This window comes from Perna viridis, chromosome 12 (genome assembly GCF_037379345.1).
Source record: "Perna viridis isolate PV_CMFRI_1.1 ecotype Kerala chromosome 12, ASM3737934v1, whole genome shotgun sequence".
Lineage (NCBI taxonomy): Eukaryota > Metazoa > Mollusca > Bivalvia > Mytilida > Mytilidae > Perna > Perna viridis.
The window spans coordinates 15,668,479-15,689,566 of NC_142456.1; the positions used below are offsets into that span (position 1 = coordinate 15,668,479).

The following is a 21,088-nucleotide window of genomic DNA, read 5'->3' on the forward strand; positions in this document are numbered from 1 at the left end:
ACCACTCGCACAGCAATGTCCTGTAGTCTTTTAATGACAAAAGCTTGTATAGTCCATAGAGTAAGCCAATTGATAGATAATTAATGAATTGACCAAAGTTTTAGATGCATCCTCGTAGATGTACGGACGTATGCGGCCTATGTTTCGAATTTGATAAAAACATGATTTCGAAACTGAACTGACTTGTTGATGCATTGACAGCCTTATCAAAATGAACGCCTAGATTTTCTATACAGTCAGGACTTGTATTATGTTTCCTTTAAACGTGAAATAACAATCCTTCAAATCCTTCACTCGATGTTTCGGAGCAAAAAACATCAGTTCTGTTTTGTCCTCGTTCATGTTAAACATGTTTACATGATATACAGTTGTCTTTGCGATAACTTGTAGGACTTGAGCCATATAGCTTATCAATTGACAAATGTAGCTTGTTAAAAGGGACATGTATCTAAAGGTATGGTTTATTTCAATGATTGTGGCTGAAGTTTGAATGATTTGACTGACAGTTTCGACTTAAAGATCTTTAAATTGAATTTCGAATTGAAAATTTAGAAACTGGTAAAGGCCAAATAGTAGTTTGTAGTTCATTTATACAGTATGTTGGATGTTTTATGCAAATTCATGTATAGGTGTTCTATGTAAACCATCATCGATCCTGAATTTTTGGCAAACTGGTGCACTGCATGCTACGATGCAAATCGATTTTTTTATGTGTTTATGAAATGTCCTTCATAATCAGAATGGTGAATTTAAAAATAAAGTTAAATACAACATTTACAACAATAAGCCTGTGTTTAAATAAGTTTGAATTCGGTCCTTGTACCTTCCTTTTATCCCTGCTTTTATCTCATATTTTTGCAATTAGACGATTATTTGAGGCGTAAAAATTCAAACGCTCTATATAAATTGATTCAGTACATGAGTACTTTGATTTTTTGTCGTGATTTTCTTTTCTGTATATGCCGCACTTGAATTTAGATGTTTACGCATTTTTGGAATCACACCACTCATTGTTTGATAGACATTATCAGATATAATTGAAGGAAGCAACGATTTCATGTCACAATTTAATAGCCTTTCTATTTAGGGACAATAATTTATAAGTCTTGTGTAACTGTCAGTTAATCTCTTTGACATTAAGCCACTATATATGTGGGCACTAGAATGGCAGACTCTTAAATTTGATTTATCATTATGTTGCAGCATATTCTTAGGATGTTTCATCTCCCGCTTTCAATTATAAGTGCATAATGAATTTCTGTCTCTCTGTCCGTCCGTCCGTCTGTCGATAAACATGATTATGGTTTTTGCTAACTTAAGTTTCCAGTAACGATGTGATTAAGATATGGAAGCATTTTTAGCAACCCACATGAACCCAGTAGCTTGCAATTAAGGACATTTTCCGGATACACTCACTCAATTACATATTGGAAAGTTAAACTCAACTCACTGACAAATGTGGCGACGGTAGCCATCTTTTTCTATGTGTTTATGTTAACATTCCAGCTGCGTCAACGGGTGTTTAAGTTTAAACTGCTTTAAACCTGTACGTTTTGATACAAAAGTCTACCATTGCATTGGTCTACTACACAGATAGTGCGTAGTGGCTTAATGGTGGCGGATTCAGTAACTCCGAATAGTGGGTACTTGCAGTTGCCTGTCAGGCTTAGATAGGCGTCGCTCTAGTGATTTTCAGTAATTTTCACAGAATCAACCAAACATATCGAGCATACTAAAGGGGTGTGCATACATCATCCCCCTTAAATCCACTTAATAAGCTCACTCAAAAGCTATTGGGACTAGGGTAAATATTGCCCTTTAGATTGAGGAAGTAGTCACTCAAAAGTTCTACGATCGCCACTATGGCCTTGATAAAAGAAACGACCTTCACCTGTCATAGATATTTTTCCCCTTTTTACTGACTACTAATAGGACGGCGGACAGATTAAAGAGAGGTAGGGAGATATTTGGCAGGAGTAAGGATAAAGGGGTAGGAGAAAGAAGAGATGGCATTGAAAAGGGGAAAAGAGACGGAGAAGAGAGACTAGAATTTATATAGAAAAGTCTGAATCGCTCACCTGGCTCATTTTTCGCCTTCCAATGGCAATAACTCTAGTAATGAGTCGTCCTACAACTGAAATGAAGAGTCCAATGAAGAGTTTTGTAGGTCTTTTCACAAGGAACATTTCATGAATTGAAAGTTTATTTCATCTATTAAAGTTTACAAAAAAGCAAATGCAAAAATGCATTTTTCGTCTTTCAGTGGGATAACTCTTTCAAGGAGACGTCGTACAACTTCTAAACATAGGAGTTTTGTAGAGCCCTCCAAGCTGAAGATGGTTAGTCTCATTGCCACACCTATTAATTGTGTCCACTACTTGAACAATGATATTTAGTACAGTTTATTATGAAAAGGCTAGCGGTATACCTGATTATACAGAGGATATTATTTCATTCTACAGTACTGAATTATATTCAGGAGATAGTCCAAATAGAGTGAACAGAATTCATAATTGTACACAGGATATTATTTCATACTTTTAATTAATATCCTGAATATAAATCACATATGAGGAGTGAACAATTAAATAGTCATGGAAGACATTGAACTATTATAAAATATCCCCGGATTAAATTTAATATTATATTTATTTCCTATAAAGTATTTCACACAGTATACTATTGGATATTACGCTTTCTCTTCTTTCGTCACGTTTTAATACACTTGTGTCGTATCTTTTCTTGAATGGATTGAGTTTGGATCCTTGGTTTGGGCAAAAATCTCACCATCTCATAATAAAAATGTCATTACATGTCGTTTTGAGATGGTCCCTATTTTCATGTTATTTGTCACAATTTATTATTGTGTACAAATGTTACCTGTGTGTTTCCCTGGATAGAAACCGCATAATAGAAATAATGTGTGTACTAACAGCCTTGGGCGCTTTACCTAACAGTCTAATGATAATGCTTTGTATAATTGAAAACAAAACTCAAGAGTTCAGACGAATCAAAGTAATTAACAATGAAAGGGGCCTTTGTTCGCAATTTGTGAAGTATGAATTAAAACGCCAAGTTAGTTTTTCGTAGAAATCACGTTTATTATATAATATCAAGAATACAGCTTTACTCACTGTATCCCAAGTGGAGAGGCGTCATTTTTTATTTGTGGGGGTGGGGAGTATAATAACCCATGAACTTGACGGAAAGAACTTGGTAAATTCGCAAGGGAAAGCATGCCAAGCATTCGACTATTTGTTGGTTAAGTGCTCTGCTAAGATTTAAGTACATGGTCTAGGTCTTCATCATAAGTCCATCAAGATCAGAGACATTATGTACAAGGATGCATGCAGGGGCTAAATGTGCGTACGCTCCCCCTTTTTCGAAGAAAAAAAATAAAACAAAAAACTATCGTAATCTGCTAAATACTGTATTGAATATGGCAATTTATCACATTCATTCATTAAGCAACATGTCATAATCTGGTTTCCTTTCAAACTGATTCCCGAAATTACGCCTCCCCTTCACAAAATCCTGGATCCGCCCTTGGTGTGATACGATTTGACTTAAACTGAAAAATTTCTTTCGTGGCATCTACACATCCATATGCTTGCTCTAGAGTATTTGTCGGTACAGTTTTGTTAATTTAAGAAGAAACTTATTATCAATACTCTACTTAGTACACACAACTCATGTACATTGTTTTGTAGAGTTGGTAATTTCATGGTTAAATAACCTTCCTCTGTAATTTTATGTTTTAACGGTGCGAAAGGTTAACTATTCAGCCATTTTGTCTCTATCGTGCACGCACAAAATCAAATCAAATCAAAAAGTTTTTATTTCCTAATCAAAGGGCCAGCTGAGGGCATACAAAATTCAAATTAAATCATGTTAAAGACATGTACAAAATCCACACACTCTCTCACTGGCATACTGGCTGTTAATAATTGTGTTCGAACGGTCTTCCCCAGTGCTCTTCATAGCAAAGAAGCAGTCTTCATTGTAAACAGGGACTTTATATTACACTACCTGTTGTATTAAATAGTAGAGATGTCCTGGAAGACAAAATTCTATGTCGTGATATAACAGATACTTCTGGCCTTCTTACTAATAAGCATTAATTACTCAATCATTTAAGTTCACTCACAGCTAGCAAACTACATTCATCTTTTATTGGTATACGTATTACACTATCCACATTATTGAGTATGTTACAGTTAAAAATATCCGTAATTGCATTCTGTTGATAACGATTTATTGTACGTGTTAAAACTCGCCATTGCTTTTATCCGATTACACATTTTAATTTAAATGTCATTGTTTTGAGAGGGCCCCAAGCTGTGTTAATTACAAATCATGTGACTATTCTGTCGGTCGAAGGTCACGTGTTTTCGTGACGTCAACGAGGCCATGAATTTTTTACTACACAGCATACAGTAGGAATATTGGTTATGAACAGAACATTGCAATGTGATTATACGATATTTTTGCATTTCATTTAATAGTGATGTAGCATAATCAAGAAATGGTTCGAGAGACAAGATATCTCTTAATTGGGAATTTACCCGAAAATGTTACTGAGGAGGAGATATCGGAATATTTCAAAAGGTGAGTTGTCGAGCACGTTGGTGAAATGAGGTCAATTTGTGTAGTGGGCGCGATCGGAATATACTGTACCGCATTGGAGTTTATATTACTAGTCGAGATTCGTTGTAGAACTGTGTTTCATAGTCGTGTATTCCCTGTTTATCGTGATATGTGGAATATATAACCAATAAATGCGATTTCAGTTGAGGATTATTTTTCTTACCAATTATGTTGTGTACCTCTGTGTGTTCCACCATGAAATCGTGTTCAACCCCTTTTCGTTTAGATATTGTGGATTTATGTATTATATATTATTTCAGCCTTGGATTTATACCAATATATCTTATCATTTTATTTTAGCTTGTAGTGCTATGTACAGAAACCGCCTGTATTGCTTTTGTTGTGATATTTTTAGTTCTTTTAGACAAAGGCATTTTATTAGTCAGACATATTAAGATATGGGCAGATGGTAGGGGTTGAATCTTAAGGGACTGGTATAAGTACTTTTCTCAAAGTAAAACTGCAATAAGTCAGATATATAATGTGCACATAAATTATCATTGATTTGATTGGGGAGTTGCATAACATTCCTTGTGTGGTCCAGTCCATTTATGTCCATACGCTCAACTGTCTCCAGTCGCCCCCTTGGTCCTGTATTGGAGAGGGAGAAACTTCACAGGACAAAGTGTACATCTATAACCCTTAAATGATTAAGTGGTGTGATGTAACAATAACATCATTTTCAGTGTGATGTCACTTTCATTTGATAGGTTTGGACATATTAAAAAAATTCCTAGATCCTCATCCCTGCATGACCTTGTCTGTCTGGACCTGATTTTGATCAATCCTTATTTTGGTAATTTTTGGTGTTGATAATCTTAGTTCATGGTTCCAAATTGATGAATATATTGAGAAAGGTTTGATGTATATGTGAAAGAGTCAACAACCCCACTGGGATGAAAATGTTAGCCGAAGTCCACCCATTGGTCTTCAATGAAACACTCGTACCACAGGGCAGACTGCAGCTGGCCCTAAAGCATTGTTATACACAGGTACAGCGAAGTAGTTCCCCTTATTTACTCTAGTTACATAAAAAATAATAAGGTGAAAATGATCGGACATACAGATGCCAGAAATTCCTGACTTGGGACTGGTGCAAAAAATGTGGCTTGGTTAAAATGAAAAAAAAAACCTGATCAAGATGTACAGTAGCAGTAGGGACATATTTACCTTGATAGAGCAGTTTCAATACTTTTGTGCTGTTAACGTATGTAGATGATGATAACAATAACACTAGTTTTTCTGCACATGTGACTGTTGCTGTAGGAAAATTGAAAAATTAATAATAAGAAAAATCCCCCCCACCCTTGCCCAAATTTGTTAGAAAAGTTGTTTGAGAATCAAGGAATTTTGTTTATTACAGCAATATCAAAGGAATTTAAATTCACATCCTTCTGTGATGATAGTGTATCTTTTCAGCGTACATGTACAAGTTCTTTACTGGAAGGGAGATGTTACTTCCCTCTATCTTAAGTCCTGTACACTCTTGCATTTTATAGTACATGTACAGATACATTGATATACAAATGTACATGTACTTCTCCTTGCTCATTGGTGCAAAAAATTTGTCCATATGGAACATCCAAGATTTTATGTTTATGATCTAAAATCTTTGAGTTAAGGAAAGGTATGTTTAAAACTATTCTTCCAATTTAATAATTATTTACAAATTTTACGATTGTTTACCACTCTAGTTCAGAGGTCAAGGTAAAATTTATTGCATACATGTTCATTCATGTACATGTGTATATACACATTGTATGTTACATATATGATTTCATCTGTGAATCATCTCAGATCATTTATCTACATGTACATGTATGTTAAATGTAATATTAAGGACAATAGAGATTTTAACCACACCCATTTCTCAGATAGCAAGGATTAAGGGCGACATGACTGATCATTTGCAGAATTTCACATCTGGGGATATAAGTAAAGGATGGTTAATGTCTGAGTGAAAGCATTTTGTAGTAATAATTTTTAAGCTTCAATCTATCCTAAAATAACATGTGTCCTTTTGAATTTCATTTTACAGTGTCTTTTGGCATATTGGTAAATTTCCTCAGCAATATTATTTGATAATGTAAAATTACCTGAAATTCAGAATTACTTTTATTATTTTCCCTAAGCGTATGGGATACAATATATACATGTACATGAGCACTTCCTCTTTTGAAAAAAATTCTTAAATCAGCTTTAAAGAGGAAAATTTTCCTGTAGATTATATACACCAATGTGTACAGTATTAAGAGTGCATGCTATCACTTCAGAAGCTGTTGTGTTTCTGGTCTTAACTTTCGTTTATAAGAAAATCACTGTTTTTAATTCTGCATACACTACATCATGGTACATGTTTGTTTTAATGTCCTTAGCCATGTCAGCTATTGTCCACTGACTACATGTAGGTTTTTTCCTATTCCTAACATTTTGTTATGAACATTTAAAATTATATCCTACAAAGTAATCTTTTGCCTTACTTTAATTTTCAAGTAATTCCTGTTAGGATGAAGAGTTACATGTAATGTAAAGGATAAGGTATGACAAGGACCGTATTTGGTCCCCCTTTAAGAAAAAAAATATATTCGAAGTATATGTTACAGTAATTTACAAATATGACAAAACTTCAATATGCCCTGCTAATTGAATAATTAATTGTTTTAATTTGGTTGTAAATTTTCACAGTAAAATTCATTTTAAGTTTTATGGATGCCTAATATCTGCCAAAAACAAACTGGGGAAAAATTCCAATTTTCAATGTAACTTGTTACATGTTTTTTCAGGTTTCCATCAATGTGACTCAGGCTTATCTTAACTTAGACTCCTATCAAAGAAGCATTTAGAACTTATAAACAATGGTTTTGAGTCAAGTTGGCATAGCCACTCATAAATTGCCAAAATCTTCAAATACATGTACGTGCCTAATTTCAGAGTCCGCAAAAACTTGTTTTGCCCTGTCAGTCATGTGACTGGCTGGTTAGATAGTCCAGTCAGTCCCAGATATTTAACCAGTCCCACTTATTTTCGTAAATTTATTGTTAGCGAATTAAAATTCTTTAATGACTTTATGGTATGCCAAGTTGCTTTTGTTGTATTGACTTGGTTGTGGATTTTTTTCTCAATCTGTTTCCAGAAATGGCTATTAATACAGGTTTATTTATTTCCCATTTTGCATGTGATTAGTTTAGTAATTTTAGTTTGTATCAATATAATTATCTGAATATCAATAATTTTATTTTATCATAATCATTCTTCAGCATATTTTTAAGCCATGAAAAGTTGACTGCTTCAGTCTGCTCAATGTCAAACTCATCCCCATTTGCTGCTATTAATTCATAACTCTTGATTTTTTTCTGTTTTTGTGATCAAACATTAAAATCATAAAAAAAAAAAAATAGTTAGAGCTACGTATTATTAGTGTGAACATACATGTGTGACCGTTGCTTGGCCGTATGCCAGGAACGGCACTGGTAAAGTGTTGAATAGGCCACATTAGCATGATGTCAACTATCTGGTACCCGATGTTAAACCGGAAATGGAATCTCGCAAACCAGTCAACCTCTAATAACCAAACAAATAATCAAACCAACAGAATACTGTGACGGCCATTTTTTACCGGCGGTCCTCGGACTGTCACTCGTGATAAAAACATTGGACAACCCCTTTTTTTCAACGGTCAGGACCTGCAAGACTGACGAATTTTGCATACTCTATAATTTTGGCATTATTGATAGAATTCTAAATTTGGGACATCACATCTTCAATCATTGAAAGAAGATATGCTTATAAATCTGGTTGAACATACTTAACCACTCATTTAACAAATTCTAAATAACTATAAAAAGTTCTCCATATCAAATTTGTAATTTTCAGCCATGCAGGGGACCAAATATGGACCTTACTGTACATTGTCCTTTGTACAATAATGTTCTCATTAATTCAATTTTCGGTGTATGATACAATTGTTTGGACAATTGTGCATGTACAAAAATGGGTTTTCACTACAAAAGTGTTTCATATGAATATGAATATTACATGTACATGTAGTACTGATTATTTGTTCTCAAAAGCAAATCTGTTTAACTGTAAAAATTAGTTTTAAGAGGAAAGAAATTGAAGTGATGTATCTATAATTGTATCTACATGTATTGAAAACATGTTTAGTGAAAAGATTTCTTATATATTCAAATGAAAATGATTCAGTTTTACTGCTTCATATTCCAAATTCACGAATTCTTTTATATATAATTTTATTTCTATATATTTGTTTTCACAGAACGAATAACTAAAACAGAACTCTGGCCTTCTTTTGGTCAAGGAAATTGATGTTCTTGACTTAACTCTAATATACAATGTACTTGTACAAGGATCAAAATACATGTACATTGTACTTGTCCATACACATGTATGTAACTTGTATGAACTTCACTCCCTTTCTGGTACCTTGCTTCAACATGTTCATGAAACTAGGATTTAAATTTGTTTTTGCATTCACTTTTCTCTTAGGTTACAGTTGTCTTTTCCTTTACTTCTTCTATGTTTGTGTATTCCCTTGGAACAGCTGGTGATTGCCATATTAATAATTAATGTGTAGTTTTTATTTGAACTGCTGTTGAATGTTATATTGAATTCAGATCAGATGTTAACTTGTAATTGATTTTCAAAATTATGGATTTTTTTCTGAGAATTTTGTGTATCATTGAAAGTATCACATACGATGTACACAATCTGCATTTGAACAAATATTCCCAAGACCGAGTCATACATTTTAATTTTTATAATCCATTGATGAAATAAATTTATACATTAGTACATGTACATGTATGTTTGGTCAGCACTGTCTTGTCTTCCTTTATTATTTGAAAATTTTTGTAATCATAATTCCCAATTTCTGTTATTTTTCTAGCCCAATCATAATAATTTTAATTGTCATACATTAGTATGGTTTGGATGGCTTCATACATTGTAGATTTTTAATGTGTCTGGACAATCTACCAACATTTTAATTCTTAGAAAATGGTGAATTCATGATGTCATGGTTTAAATAATATAACCAGTTAAATTAATCATATTTTGGATTATCATTTTACCATATGGTGTTATCAGATGACCTTCATGTATTTGTAGTTTATTAGTTTGACAGTCGCATAATGTTCAAAGGAGGTTTATTTTTTTTTCAGGATGTTCATTCAGCCACAAAAATTATATGCTTATTGTAGGTACATGTACATTTTACATGCAGATGTGCTTGCCATTACGAATTCTCTGTAGGATCTACAAATTTTGGTTGCAAAATCACACTGCGAATTAGTGTACCTATGTTATAAGTACTGCAACAAAATGTTTTTTTTTTAAAATCATTTTCATCAAAGATTGGGTTAATGTCCTGAAGTACATGTAACATAAACCATGGACATGTTAAGCCTACCTGGTGATCTTTCCTTAACCATGTACATTTAGTTCCCAAGAAATGTAACAGCTTTATAAATATTTTGTATGTTCATGTACATTATACAATTATACAATTATCTATGCATCAATGACAAGGAGAAGTTAAGTAAATTTGACATTTTTGTCTAGGTAATCTGTAACATATTTCAAAAACCTCTCCCTGTCAAAGACAAAGGGAAGAATTAGGAGAGAATTTTGCTCATTTAAGGCCCTGCAAAACATAGTTGTGTGGCTTTTTAAAGTGTATACACAACATGGGGTACATTGACAGGGGTTGAGATGGCTTTTCTTGCTGGAAATGGCCCCTTGTCAGAATTTCCTTCCCAACCACTGCATTTATGAAAATGTGTATGTAGATTGTATACAACAATCTACTAATGTGGGCTAAAGCCAAATCAACTCACTTTATACATTTTGCATATTATTACGGCTAAATTCTTTTGTTAATTGATAACATGTATTTCTTGGATTATACAGCAAGTCTTTCTATTAGAGTAGAAATAAATGTGTTAAAAATTTGCCATTTCCATGTACAAATGTATGTACATGTAGTCTGACACTTTTGATGGAATGCTTTAGAACTAACTTTTATACATGTACTGGTAGTTTGATGTGAATTTTTCAAGTCAGAAATACCCATTGAACATGTTGTGTATGCACTACATGTAAGTACATGTACCTGAATCAGAAACAGTGTGTAGGAAACCATAGAGAACCATAAAAAATATTAATTCACTAATCTGTTGTTCAGAACAGGGCCATTCTACTTAAATTTATTCCAGTCAGTGAATTAAAAAATCAGGTTGATATAGCGTTTTCCGTCATTTTGAAAGACATTGGTCATGCATCTCTTAACATGAATTAATGCTTGTTTTGTTCTGATTCAAAGAAATTTGTTCATTTGGAACATTCACCAAGATTTAACATTGACTGTGCACATGGTTGAAAGATATCATTTGTGTTTCTATTGATTTTACCAAAATTTGGCAGACAGTTTCTATTCTCTGTAAATTGAAAGAGTTTCATTGCCAGTAATGACATGTTGAATTACCTGAATTAATTGTGATTTGTTTTGTTATAAATGTGTACATAAATGTCTGAATTTTCTTCCTTTCTTTTTGTAAATTCATCATTATTGTAATGTTCTTTAATTAAAAATATGATAAAACAAATGTAGAAATGTATATAATTATTGTACTAATGCAAGGTTTAATTAAGCAAAATTGTGATGAAACAAGTCTGATTTTTTTCTGCATGTACAAGTGTACAAGTACACAGTGAAAGATGTACATTTGTAGTTAAGGCAGTAAATAATTGAGATTTTTTTACTCTTGGTGACAAGAACTATGAAAAGCTATGTATAAACTATTTAAAAATGTAAATTTTAATGAAAAAAAACTAAACTGGTCCCCTTCTCAAAATGTCTTTCCCTGCCCATTAAATGAGTCATGAAACAATGTATAAATTATACAACACATTATGACAATGACATTATGATTTTTCAAGAAAAATTGATGTACACAACTAATGTCATAGAAATGTTAAAGTGTTACAGATTTTGCACTTAAAGTCAACTTGTAAGCTTTCCCACGTAACTGTGCAGCTGTGATAGACTTGATATATTAAAAGGGAAAAATGATAGTATATAACAACTGTACATGCTCTGCCTTTTTTCTAGATTAACTGTGAAAATTTCCTCTTCAGTTTACAAGTACATGTAAATATGGAAAACTAACTTGCCTTAATCCTTGTTATGTCATATTTTGGAACAGCATAACAGTTCCTCAAGGTCATTTGATCAAATATTACAAGACCATAATTTACTTGTTTAACCAGCATGTGCTATGACCTGGAGAAAAATAATTAGATCATACCACAGCAGGTCAGTGGTGCCACAGGCTATACATGTACATCGTACTAGGATGAACAGGAAACTACATATTATGTGGCAGACCATCAATTGTGGATACATATACATGTATTCATGTTAGGGGTAAAGAAGGATTTTCAGAATTTTCTGTGAGCTCACTGTATATGCAAATATTTATTTTCTTTACACCAGACTTTTGTTTTGCACATTTGTAATCTTCATAGATATATAATTGATAAACTACATGTACATGTATATGATTCAGCAGCAACATTATACCTGTGCTTACATGTACCTAACATTAGAGGGGACAGCCTTTGAAATTAATAGTCCTTCAGGCTACCTAAATCATAAGTTGTAAGGGCAGGACTGCAAAATAACTTCAGACTACCTAGGCTGGTGGTTCCCCGGGAGTTCTTTATTTTTTACTACATAACATGCATATAGCAAAATGATCATGTAAAATCAGACTTAATACAATGTGTTTTATATGTCTCTGGTAAAATCAAGAAGATTCTGTTATTGTTCACTTATGTTTCATTAATTTTTATTGTTGGTGACAACTTACCTGCCACTATTTTATGTACATGTGCATGCAATTAACCATTCATACTTCAAACTTTGTTGAAGAATTATTCTAGAATCTGCATTATAACTTTAAGTGTACCCCATGATACATGCAGAATATAATATATGCATCATGAATTTGCCATGCAAGTTGTAGCTCCCATCCAATAGCAACCATGAACATGCAATATTGCTTATTGTATCATCTGTCTCCTTTACTTACCCATAAAATACGCATTTAGTGTATTTAAATTTTTAAAAACTAAAAACTAACAATAGTATACTCTTAAATACATTATGTTCAAAATTAGAAATAAAAAATAATCTTCCCTCAAAACAATTAAATAATTATCACATAGTTAATCTTTCATGAAAGATATTAAATTAAAAAAAAATGAGGCAGTTATAATGGGGCTTTGATTTTTTTAAAATCATTTCAACGTTATCCTTAGCAGCAATGGTCTGTCCATTGTGGTTGTCGAAGGTCATCCACAAATCCACTCCATTTTGGCGGGATTCAAATCCACTGTATTCTTTGTCTGCAGAACCATGAAACAAAACATATATCATTGCCTTTATTTCACTCAATAACTGTTTACTAATACGTGTATGTATATATACTCCATCGAGAATCACTCCAAAACTTATTCTCAAAATGGCGGCCATAATCTACATAATTAGTAGTAAGAAATATCTACGTTTTCTATGTGAAATAGAAACTAAAATTCTCAAAATGACATGGATTATATTCCACAATTGCTTTAATTTCCCATTTGTTTAATAATATTTAATTTCAATCTTAGTTTGGAGTGAATTTTCCACGTATTTTAACATATCGGAGGACAACATTATTCCTGTTCTCTGTCATCAAATCGAAGCCCCGGATATCAAGGCATGCCGAGCTAATTTCTTGCAAAACATCAGCTGAGAATGAGTCACTTTGGACGAATCCATCACTACAGGTCATCATAGCAGGTGGATTTCCAGACTACAACAAGGAAGATACCGTTATCGCCCACATACACCCCTGTACATAATAGACTCGACTGTTGTTGGCGACCTTCCAAAAGATTTGCAGACGTGGATAAAATTGATTTAGAAACCGGAGAATGTGTTCAAGCCTAGAGCTATTTACGTTCTTGGTGATAAACATTATATAGGACGGGATTTAATTGCGTTGGCAAGCGGCCAAATACATTCTCAAGATAATAACAGGCAGCTATTGTATTTGAATAACTCCCATACACTGTGTGTTGGTTTAATTCAAAGGCTGACTTAATAACATATTGTGTACAAGTAAATCCTTTTCATGTTCATCTGAAAAGAACGTATAAACTGCAAAGCCTTTATTGTGTGTATAGAAATATGGGGTTTGAGCAATAATGAAGTAGAAATTCGCGATGTCTTGCATTTGACCTCTAAAATGAATTCACAGTTGTGCAAATGATAACTTACATCAAATAAACAGAGGAATAAAATCTTAACAGTGAAATAAATGATATAGTTATAAAATTTAGAACATTGTAGAGAAAACATTACAATTGCCAATAATTCATGAATTTGATGACAGTATATCACTTAGTGTCTTTTTCGGTACATTGTTCTGTTTTAGACAATGAATTATAACATTAATTATAAGTTACTAAATTCAGGCAGATAAATCTGTTCATAACAAATACACATTTTTTGGGGGGCACTTTTACACAATAGAGTGGAAAAAGAATTAAACATTTAGGATAAATTACTTTGTTTTTAGTGTAGTAGTAATGCTTTTCCTAATCTACATAATGTATTCACACAAAATCTTTTCTTCTGAGAAACTTATTATTTGTGACCTAACTGACCCCCATCGTAGATAAGTAATGTTTTGGCTGTATTCCAAGCACAATTTCCTGAAGGGGATAATAAATCATCCTTGTTTTGATGTGGAGAGATATGTGCATAACTCCTAGTAACATGGAGCAAGATATTTACATACATCTAAAGGCTATGACTTTCATAAAATAGGGGGCTGTTGGTTCAATGCCAGATGAAAGGTATATGATGCTTAAGTGCATGACCATGCAGTTATATAATTTTTACTGTACATTTGCAACCATGTACGTGTACATGTAGTATGATGGCAACTAAAAAGAGGATGGGGCTTCCACAACAGAAAATTTTTTATTATAGCCATCTGACGACAACAAAAAGGGGGCTGTCATTAAGTACAATAACCAACCTTTAGTGAATGAAAAAATCATGTTCTCAGTCTTTTGGAAATTTTGGTATCTTGATTCAACCAACTCAGAAAGATGAGGAAAATAAGTATAAATAAAAAAATTAACACCCCCTTGAAAAAAAATGTGGTTATGATGTAATTTGTTATGTATTTCTTGAAAAAAGATAAATAAAAGGTGTTTCAATTGAGTGTTTGTGGTAATTTACACCACATTTGACCTGAAAGGTAGATACATTTATATGTCCATTTCATTGCTAATTTTTTATACAGTTCCACTCCCAAAGAAAACATTGCATTACTTTTTAATAAAGATTGATGATTTTCCTTGTTGATGGAATTTCCACAATCCTCTCTTTGTGGTTGTTTCTTAGAATTTTAACTCTTATTCATGTACATGATTTAAGTATACTGTATTTTCATACCTAACATATACATGTACCCATACCGAATTGCACATGTACATGTATGTTCAGTGTACTAAATGTATGTTCAGTTCAGGATTGAAGTACATTATACTTCGAAGTTTTTGTACAAAATATATTTAAGACCATATAATATAGTAATTAGTAACATGTACATGTATGTCTTTATTCATGTACATGTAAGTATTACACTGAATTGAATGATATTCCAATATTTTTAAAAGATGTAATTATAAGGAAAAAAAACAAAAGTTATAATGAACATTTCTCTTTTTTCAGATTCAGTAAGATTCAAAGTGTAAGAATTCATGGAAAGAGTCGAGAGAGTGAGGATTTTGTGTGTGCGACAGTTGCATTTGCGGATATAAAATCGGCATCTAAAGCTTATGGTGCAGATAATTCAATTCGTGGAAGAGTTTTATCAACATCATATAGTGAAGGATCTGCCACTGGTAGTGTTGTTAAACGTACCCTTGATGAACCACGTCCTAGTTTTAGTGCTAACAGACCCAGTTCTTTTCCAAGAAAGGGGTAAGTCTAGTCTTTTTGTAGTGCCTTAACTCATAATTAATATACGTGTATGTATGTATGTATGTATGTATGTATGTATGAGTAATCAAGGGAACCAAGGTTATAGCAGTAATCAAAAGAATGTAATCCAGGGACAAAGAACAGACATACACAACAAAGAACATAAAGTAACTAAAATCATACATACAAAGTAAAAAAAGCAAATGAGCAACTTGGATTCCACTAAAAACTAAGAGCATGGACCAGGTGCACCGGTAGGGTAAGCGTCCTCTGCTTTTTTAGAAACACCCACCTAGTTGCTCATAAAAAGTCAAGTCTGTGGTAGACAAACAAGGAAAGGAAAACTATGACCCATTGAATAAATCAGTTTTCATAGTGCAGATGGATACACCATAAGGATCCACGAGTTCATGATGACGACCATAAAACTTCTGTAGTGATGACTTCAATCTTGTAGCAACATAATCCTGTTCCAGAAGCCTATTTGTTAGAGTTCTAGCGTGTAGTTTCGGCAAGCTCTGGCATAACGTATGAGTTGTGATATGAACACTCCATATGCAGGTGATGAAGGGATGTTGCCACAGATGGAAGGAAAGTCGACAATTCTGAATGAAAAGTCATCACGTTTGTCGTATAGTTTGGTCAAAAGTTTTCCTTTACCATTGATTTCTAAGTGTAGGTCAAGGTATGAGGCTGACTTCACAGTGTCTGTAGTATCCTTTATCTAAGTAAAGTACTTATGTAAGTACTGAATTCACTGCCTTTATGTGCATGAATTCATTTCTCATGCCAACTTCATACATGCATGTCATTCAACTTTTTTGCCATATAAGGAATTGGCACAAGGGTGCTTTAATTTAAAATAAATTTTAACCAATACATGTACATCATTTCATTAAAAAGGAATAGAAAGGGGCAGTGGGAACTTCATTGGTGTTCTGAATTATGACCAGAGCTAATAAAAGATGTGTTGTGTTATGTTGAAGTCAATCATTTATGTTACAGGAGCATGTAGCATCAATATCCACATTACTAATTTTATCTTGATTCGCACTTCAATATTTGCCCTTGTAATATTTGTCCTTTCAAATTACATCATACTTAAGGTAATGAAATGGTGAAACATGATATTCTGATTTAATGGAAATAAATTTCTTTGGTTTGAATGAAAACAGGATATAAATTGAAGTGATGTTTTAGTCAGGGCTGAGAATCTATCCATGCATTATAATAAGGAGATATCATTTACATAGAAATGTCTTCATGGGAAACAGGATGTGTGCTGTTCAAAGTAGTAGAGCAAAGAGATTTAAAGTGTCAGTTAAATGGAAAACCCCAATGATAATGCTAAATATAAAATGAAGAAATATTTCATAGATTCTGAATAACTCAATGTCAAACAATTTTGTCGCTACTGATATATATATAGATAATGGACTTAGTTCAATTGATTATTTCTACTCTGTAATTCTTTTATGAGATAAATTTCTTCTGCTTTTTATTGCAAAATGCAGTTTCAGCTTGAAACACTAACATAGTTTTGTAGATTTGAATCCTATTATTTTTTTTATGTGGTTCGAAACATGTACTTTTTGGATTATTGCAAGGCCATAAAATTATTTTTTTTACCTCCACTTGACCTTGTGATGTAAATTGAGCATAAGCAGCCAAAAGTGGAATCTGTTAATTGTCAATCTGACAATCCAGATTTCATTGTTCTGGTTAAGGTTATGTGCATCATCCATGCCTACTGATTCAATATAAATATATGGAGGTCTGTTAAGTACATGTATGTAAAAATCTGTGTGGAGTCCAATATTAACCTGTCAGCTGTTCTTTCCTTGTAGAAATATTACTTCTTGTCTCATTCCAGACTACTTACATATGTACATGTACTTGTTAAATAAATGACTATATTTAGGGGATCTGAATTAGTACCAGTTCATTTTGCTGAACTACATTTTGCACACTGTTTGCAGTGAAATCTTGCAAAAAAAATATATAATCTGAACTCTGCCATGCAATTTCAATTAACTGTTTTTGTCCTACTTGGATCAAATTATTCTTTAGTTGAACTTTTGACTTGGTTAATTTATGATATCTCATTGCTAAGCCTTGTAGTACAAGCCTCGTTAGAAGTTCGACCACGTGGACTCTAATAGAGCTATTTCCATTTATAAAGGAACATTCATTGATTTTTTCCTAGCTTCTGTAGATAAATATGGTAATTTAGCATTTTCTAAGCTCTTAATAAAGGAACGATATGTCTTCTACCCCAGTAGTTATGAATTCCGCCAAAGGCAATTAAGCCTGGAGTAGAAAATCAATTTGACTGCATCAGGAATTTTTTTGCCAATGTGAAAATTTATTGCCATTGATTTTCCTTTCTTGTTCATTCAATTTACTGTAAAATCAACAGTACACTACAGCTGTCGAATATTAAAATGTCTTTTTATAGTTCTGATCATTTCCCTTTTTTGGCAACTGTTTGTGTGAACATGTGTTAATGAAGATGAAAACCATGTATGAATATTTCAACATTTTTTCGATGTTTTCTTTGCCAAATTGGTATAACAAGTCCTCTGTGATCTAATCCTTTCAGTCTATCTGTATAAGAAATGCTGTAAGTGTTGATTACTTCCACGAAACTTTTTCTATGTTAATTTTTATGTCCCCGCAGAGATAAATGGGGGGTATATTGTTTTACCCCTGTCCGTCCGTCCGTAATTCCGTCCGTCTGTAATTTTGTCTGTAATTCTGTCTGTCCCACAAGTTTTCCGCACTTTTTTTTCTAAATCCTTGAAGATATTGAACTGATTTTTTGTATGTGAGTCTTTCATGATTACTGGTAGTTGGAGATCGAGGTAAGGTTTTGTTGTGCTATGCTGAGTTTTACCATTATTATGGACCCTGGACTTAAAAAATTCCATGGAAATAACAGTTTTCTGCACTTTTTTTGTAAACCCTTGAAGATATTGAACTGCTTTTTGGTAAGTGAGTCTGTCATGATTAGTTACAAATCAAGTGTAAGTTTCATTCTTCTACGCTGAGTTTTACCAAAATAATGGGTCCTGCACTTTAAAAATTTGTATTGAAATAATAGTTTTTTCACTTTTTTTTTGTAAAGGCTTGAAGATATTTTACTGGTTTTTGGTATGTGAGTCTCTCATGATTAGTTACAGATTGAGTTTAAGTTTCGTTCATCTATGCTGAAAACCACATGTGGGGGCATCATTTATGTCTCACAGACACAATAACACATTTGACAAAGTGCTTTTTACAATTATGAGTTCTGATATAGCTGTATGAAGGTTAAATGCGGGGGCATCACTTTATCTAGTTTTTATTTAGTTCCTCATTTGTCTTAAGGCTTGCAATATATGTTAATTTTTATACAGTCAGTGAAATTGGTTTATTTAAAAGGCTTTTCGGATTTTGTGTTTTTTTTGGTTTAGTTTTTTTTTTTCGAAATTGTTGTAGAAATTGAACAAATTTCTGGAAAGATACATTATAGATGTACATGTAAATAGAGTAATAGCTTTTCCATATTTTGAAATGAAGTCTGTTCCTAAGTATTGTGTTAGAAAGGTTTACAAGTATAGTGAATATTTTCACTCCAGAATTTTTAATGTGCAATGAAGAAATTTGCTTCTTATGAAACAACATTTTACTGTCTACATTTAAGATGACAATTCTAAAAACCAAAAAAATCCTGATGAGGGAAAATTAACTCGGGCACAAAGAAAGAATAATGATTTTGGAGTAGTAGAAATTATTTAGAGACACATGGCAGCCATTATGGAAGGTTTTTGTAGAGTACAAAGTCTTTATTGGTAGCATCTGTCTAATTCATCTTGAACATCTGTTCCTATTTCAAAGACAAGAATCTCCATCAGTAAGTTTCAATGGAATGCTGAAATAATGTTCTGATAATGCAGATCTACAAAGGGATGCCTTATTATTGCTTTTGGTTCCTGTTACCAACATACAGTGTGCTTGTGCCAAGTATGAAATCATAAAATCTGGCAATCTGTTACCTTTGGTCAGGCTAAAATAAAGTTGTTTTGTGTTTCTCATCTTTTGGTTTCAGTTATTGTTAAAAATGTTTAGGTTAGCCTTGCCCAGTCTCTGCTAACCATTTATCAAGTTTTTTTTATAAAGAAAAAAAATTCTGTTAAGTACTAATAATTCTTTATCAGCTTCTGTCAATCTGTGCATCTAATTAAGTAGGATGCCCTTGAATTACATGTCAGATCGGGCTTCACTGTTTCAATCAGTTATTCTTTCATCTCATCTGATTACTTTTTCAGCTTAAAATGTAGGACTTTTCCTTGACAATGGTACATTGTTACTAGTGAACCACACTTTAAATTGTTTGGCCTCAACATATCTTTGGCAAATTTTTCAGTATATACACCCTTGTAATGGCTAATGACCTTCTGTTTTGTGCCAAGAAAAACCAAAATAGATGAAGATAATAATAAAAGCGAAGCAGGAAGTTAATGTTGTATGCAAACACATGCTAACCTGAGTGTACCATGTGCATTTTTGCACTAATTACTCAAAATGGAGGCTTATCATTTCCAGTCTGTGCCTTTAGCTTCTAGCCCAAAGCCTGAAACTAGTGAAAAATGATATGGGGTAGTGAAAAATCTGAGAATTTCAGTTGCGCTCTTTTAGCAGCTGGAAAAGTTTATTGCACAGCCTGCATTTCTCTGTGTAGGAAATAAAGGTTTACAATGAAGTAGCAGTATGTATCCATCTGAAAACAAGGTGTTATTTGAATTTGGAATTATTTTGGAATTTAGAAAATGATAAAAAAAATAATTTGTAAAACTACTCCTTACTAAGGGAGTTAGTCATGCCGGCATTGGCTAAGGGTTATAGTTAGTTAGATAACAAAAAATAAGAAAAACTTACTAACCCCCTTAGCCATGACTAACCCTCTTAGTAGGGTAAATTTTATAATTTTTTTACTTATTTTCTCAAACTGAAAATAATTCCATATTCAAGTAAAACCTTGTTTGAAAATGTTACTGTTGGGAATGTAGTGTATATCGTGTCCATTACTTTTGGTGCTTTCAGTAACAACAATTTTGAAGAATAAATATGTCAAGAGTTTTCTTTGCATAATAGAATATTTCCCCTTGAGATAAAACCAATGTACTGTACAATCTTCCATTTGAAATGTAGCACTTGAAATATTTAGAACAGTACATGTTGGTTAAATCCTGAAATTTCATTCTTTTGAAACGGTTTCAGAAATGGTCTTAAATTATTCTTTAACATTGTCCTTCGGTGTGCTTAAGATATTTTGTTTATTATTAAGCCAATATAATATTTTTTTTCAAGCTTTTGTTAGCCTTATGCAATCTTTGG

The 21,088-nt window shown here is 32.8% G+C and overlaps 1 protein-coding gene across 1 annotated transcript in view; it reads left to right on the forward strand.

Annotated features, from left to right (window-relative positions):
- The first annotated feature begins 4,390 nt into the window (after positions 1 to 4,390).
- The window catches only part of LOC148601435 (uncharacterized), a 64,069-nt gene continuing 47,371 nt past the window's right edge, over positions 4,391 to 21,088 (forward strand). Inside the window, exons 1-2 of the mRNA XM_088554496.1 lie at positions 4,391 to 4,608; positions 15,458 to 15,709. Coding sequence (XP_088410622.1) covers positions 4,526 to 4,608; positions 15,458 to 15,709 — 335 coding nt within the window. The 5' untranslated portion in view covers positions 4,391 to 4,525. The remainder of the gene's footprint in view (positions 4,609 to 15,457; positions 15,710 to 21,088) is intronic.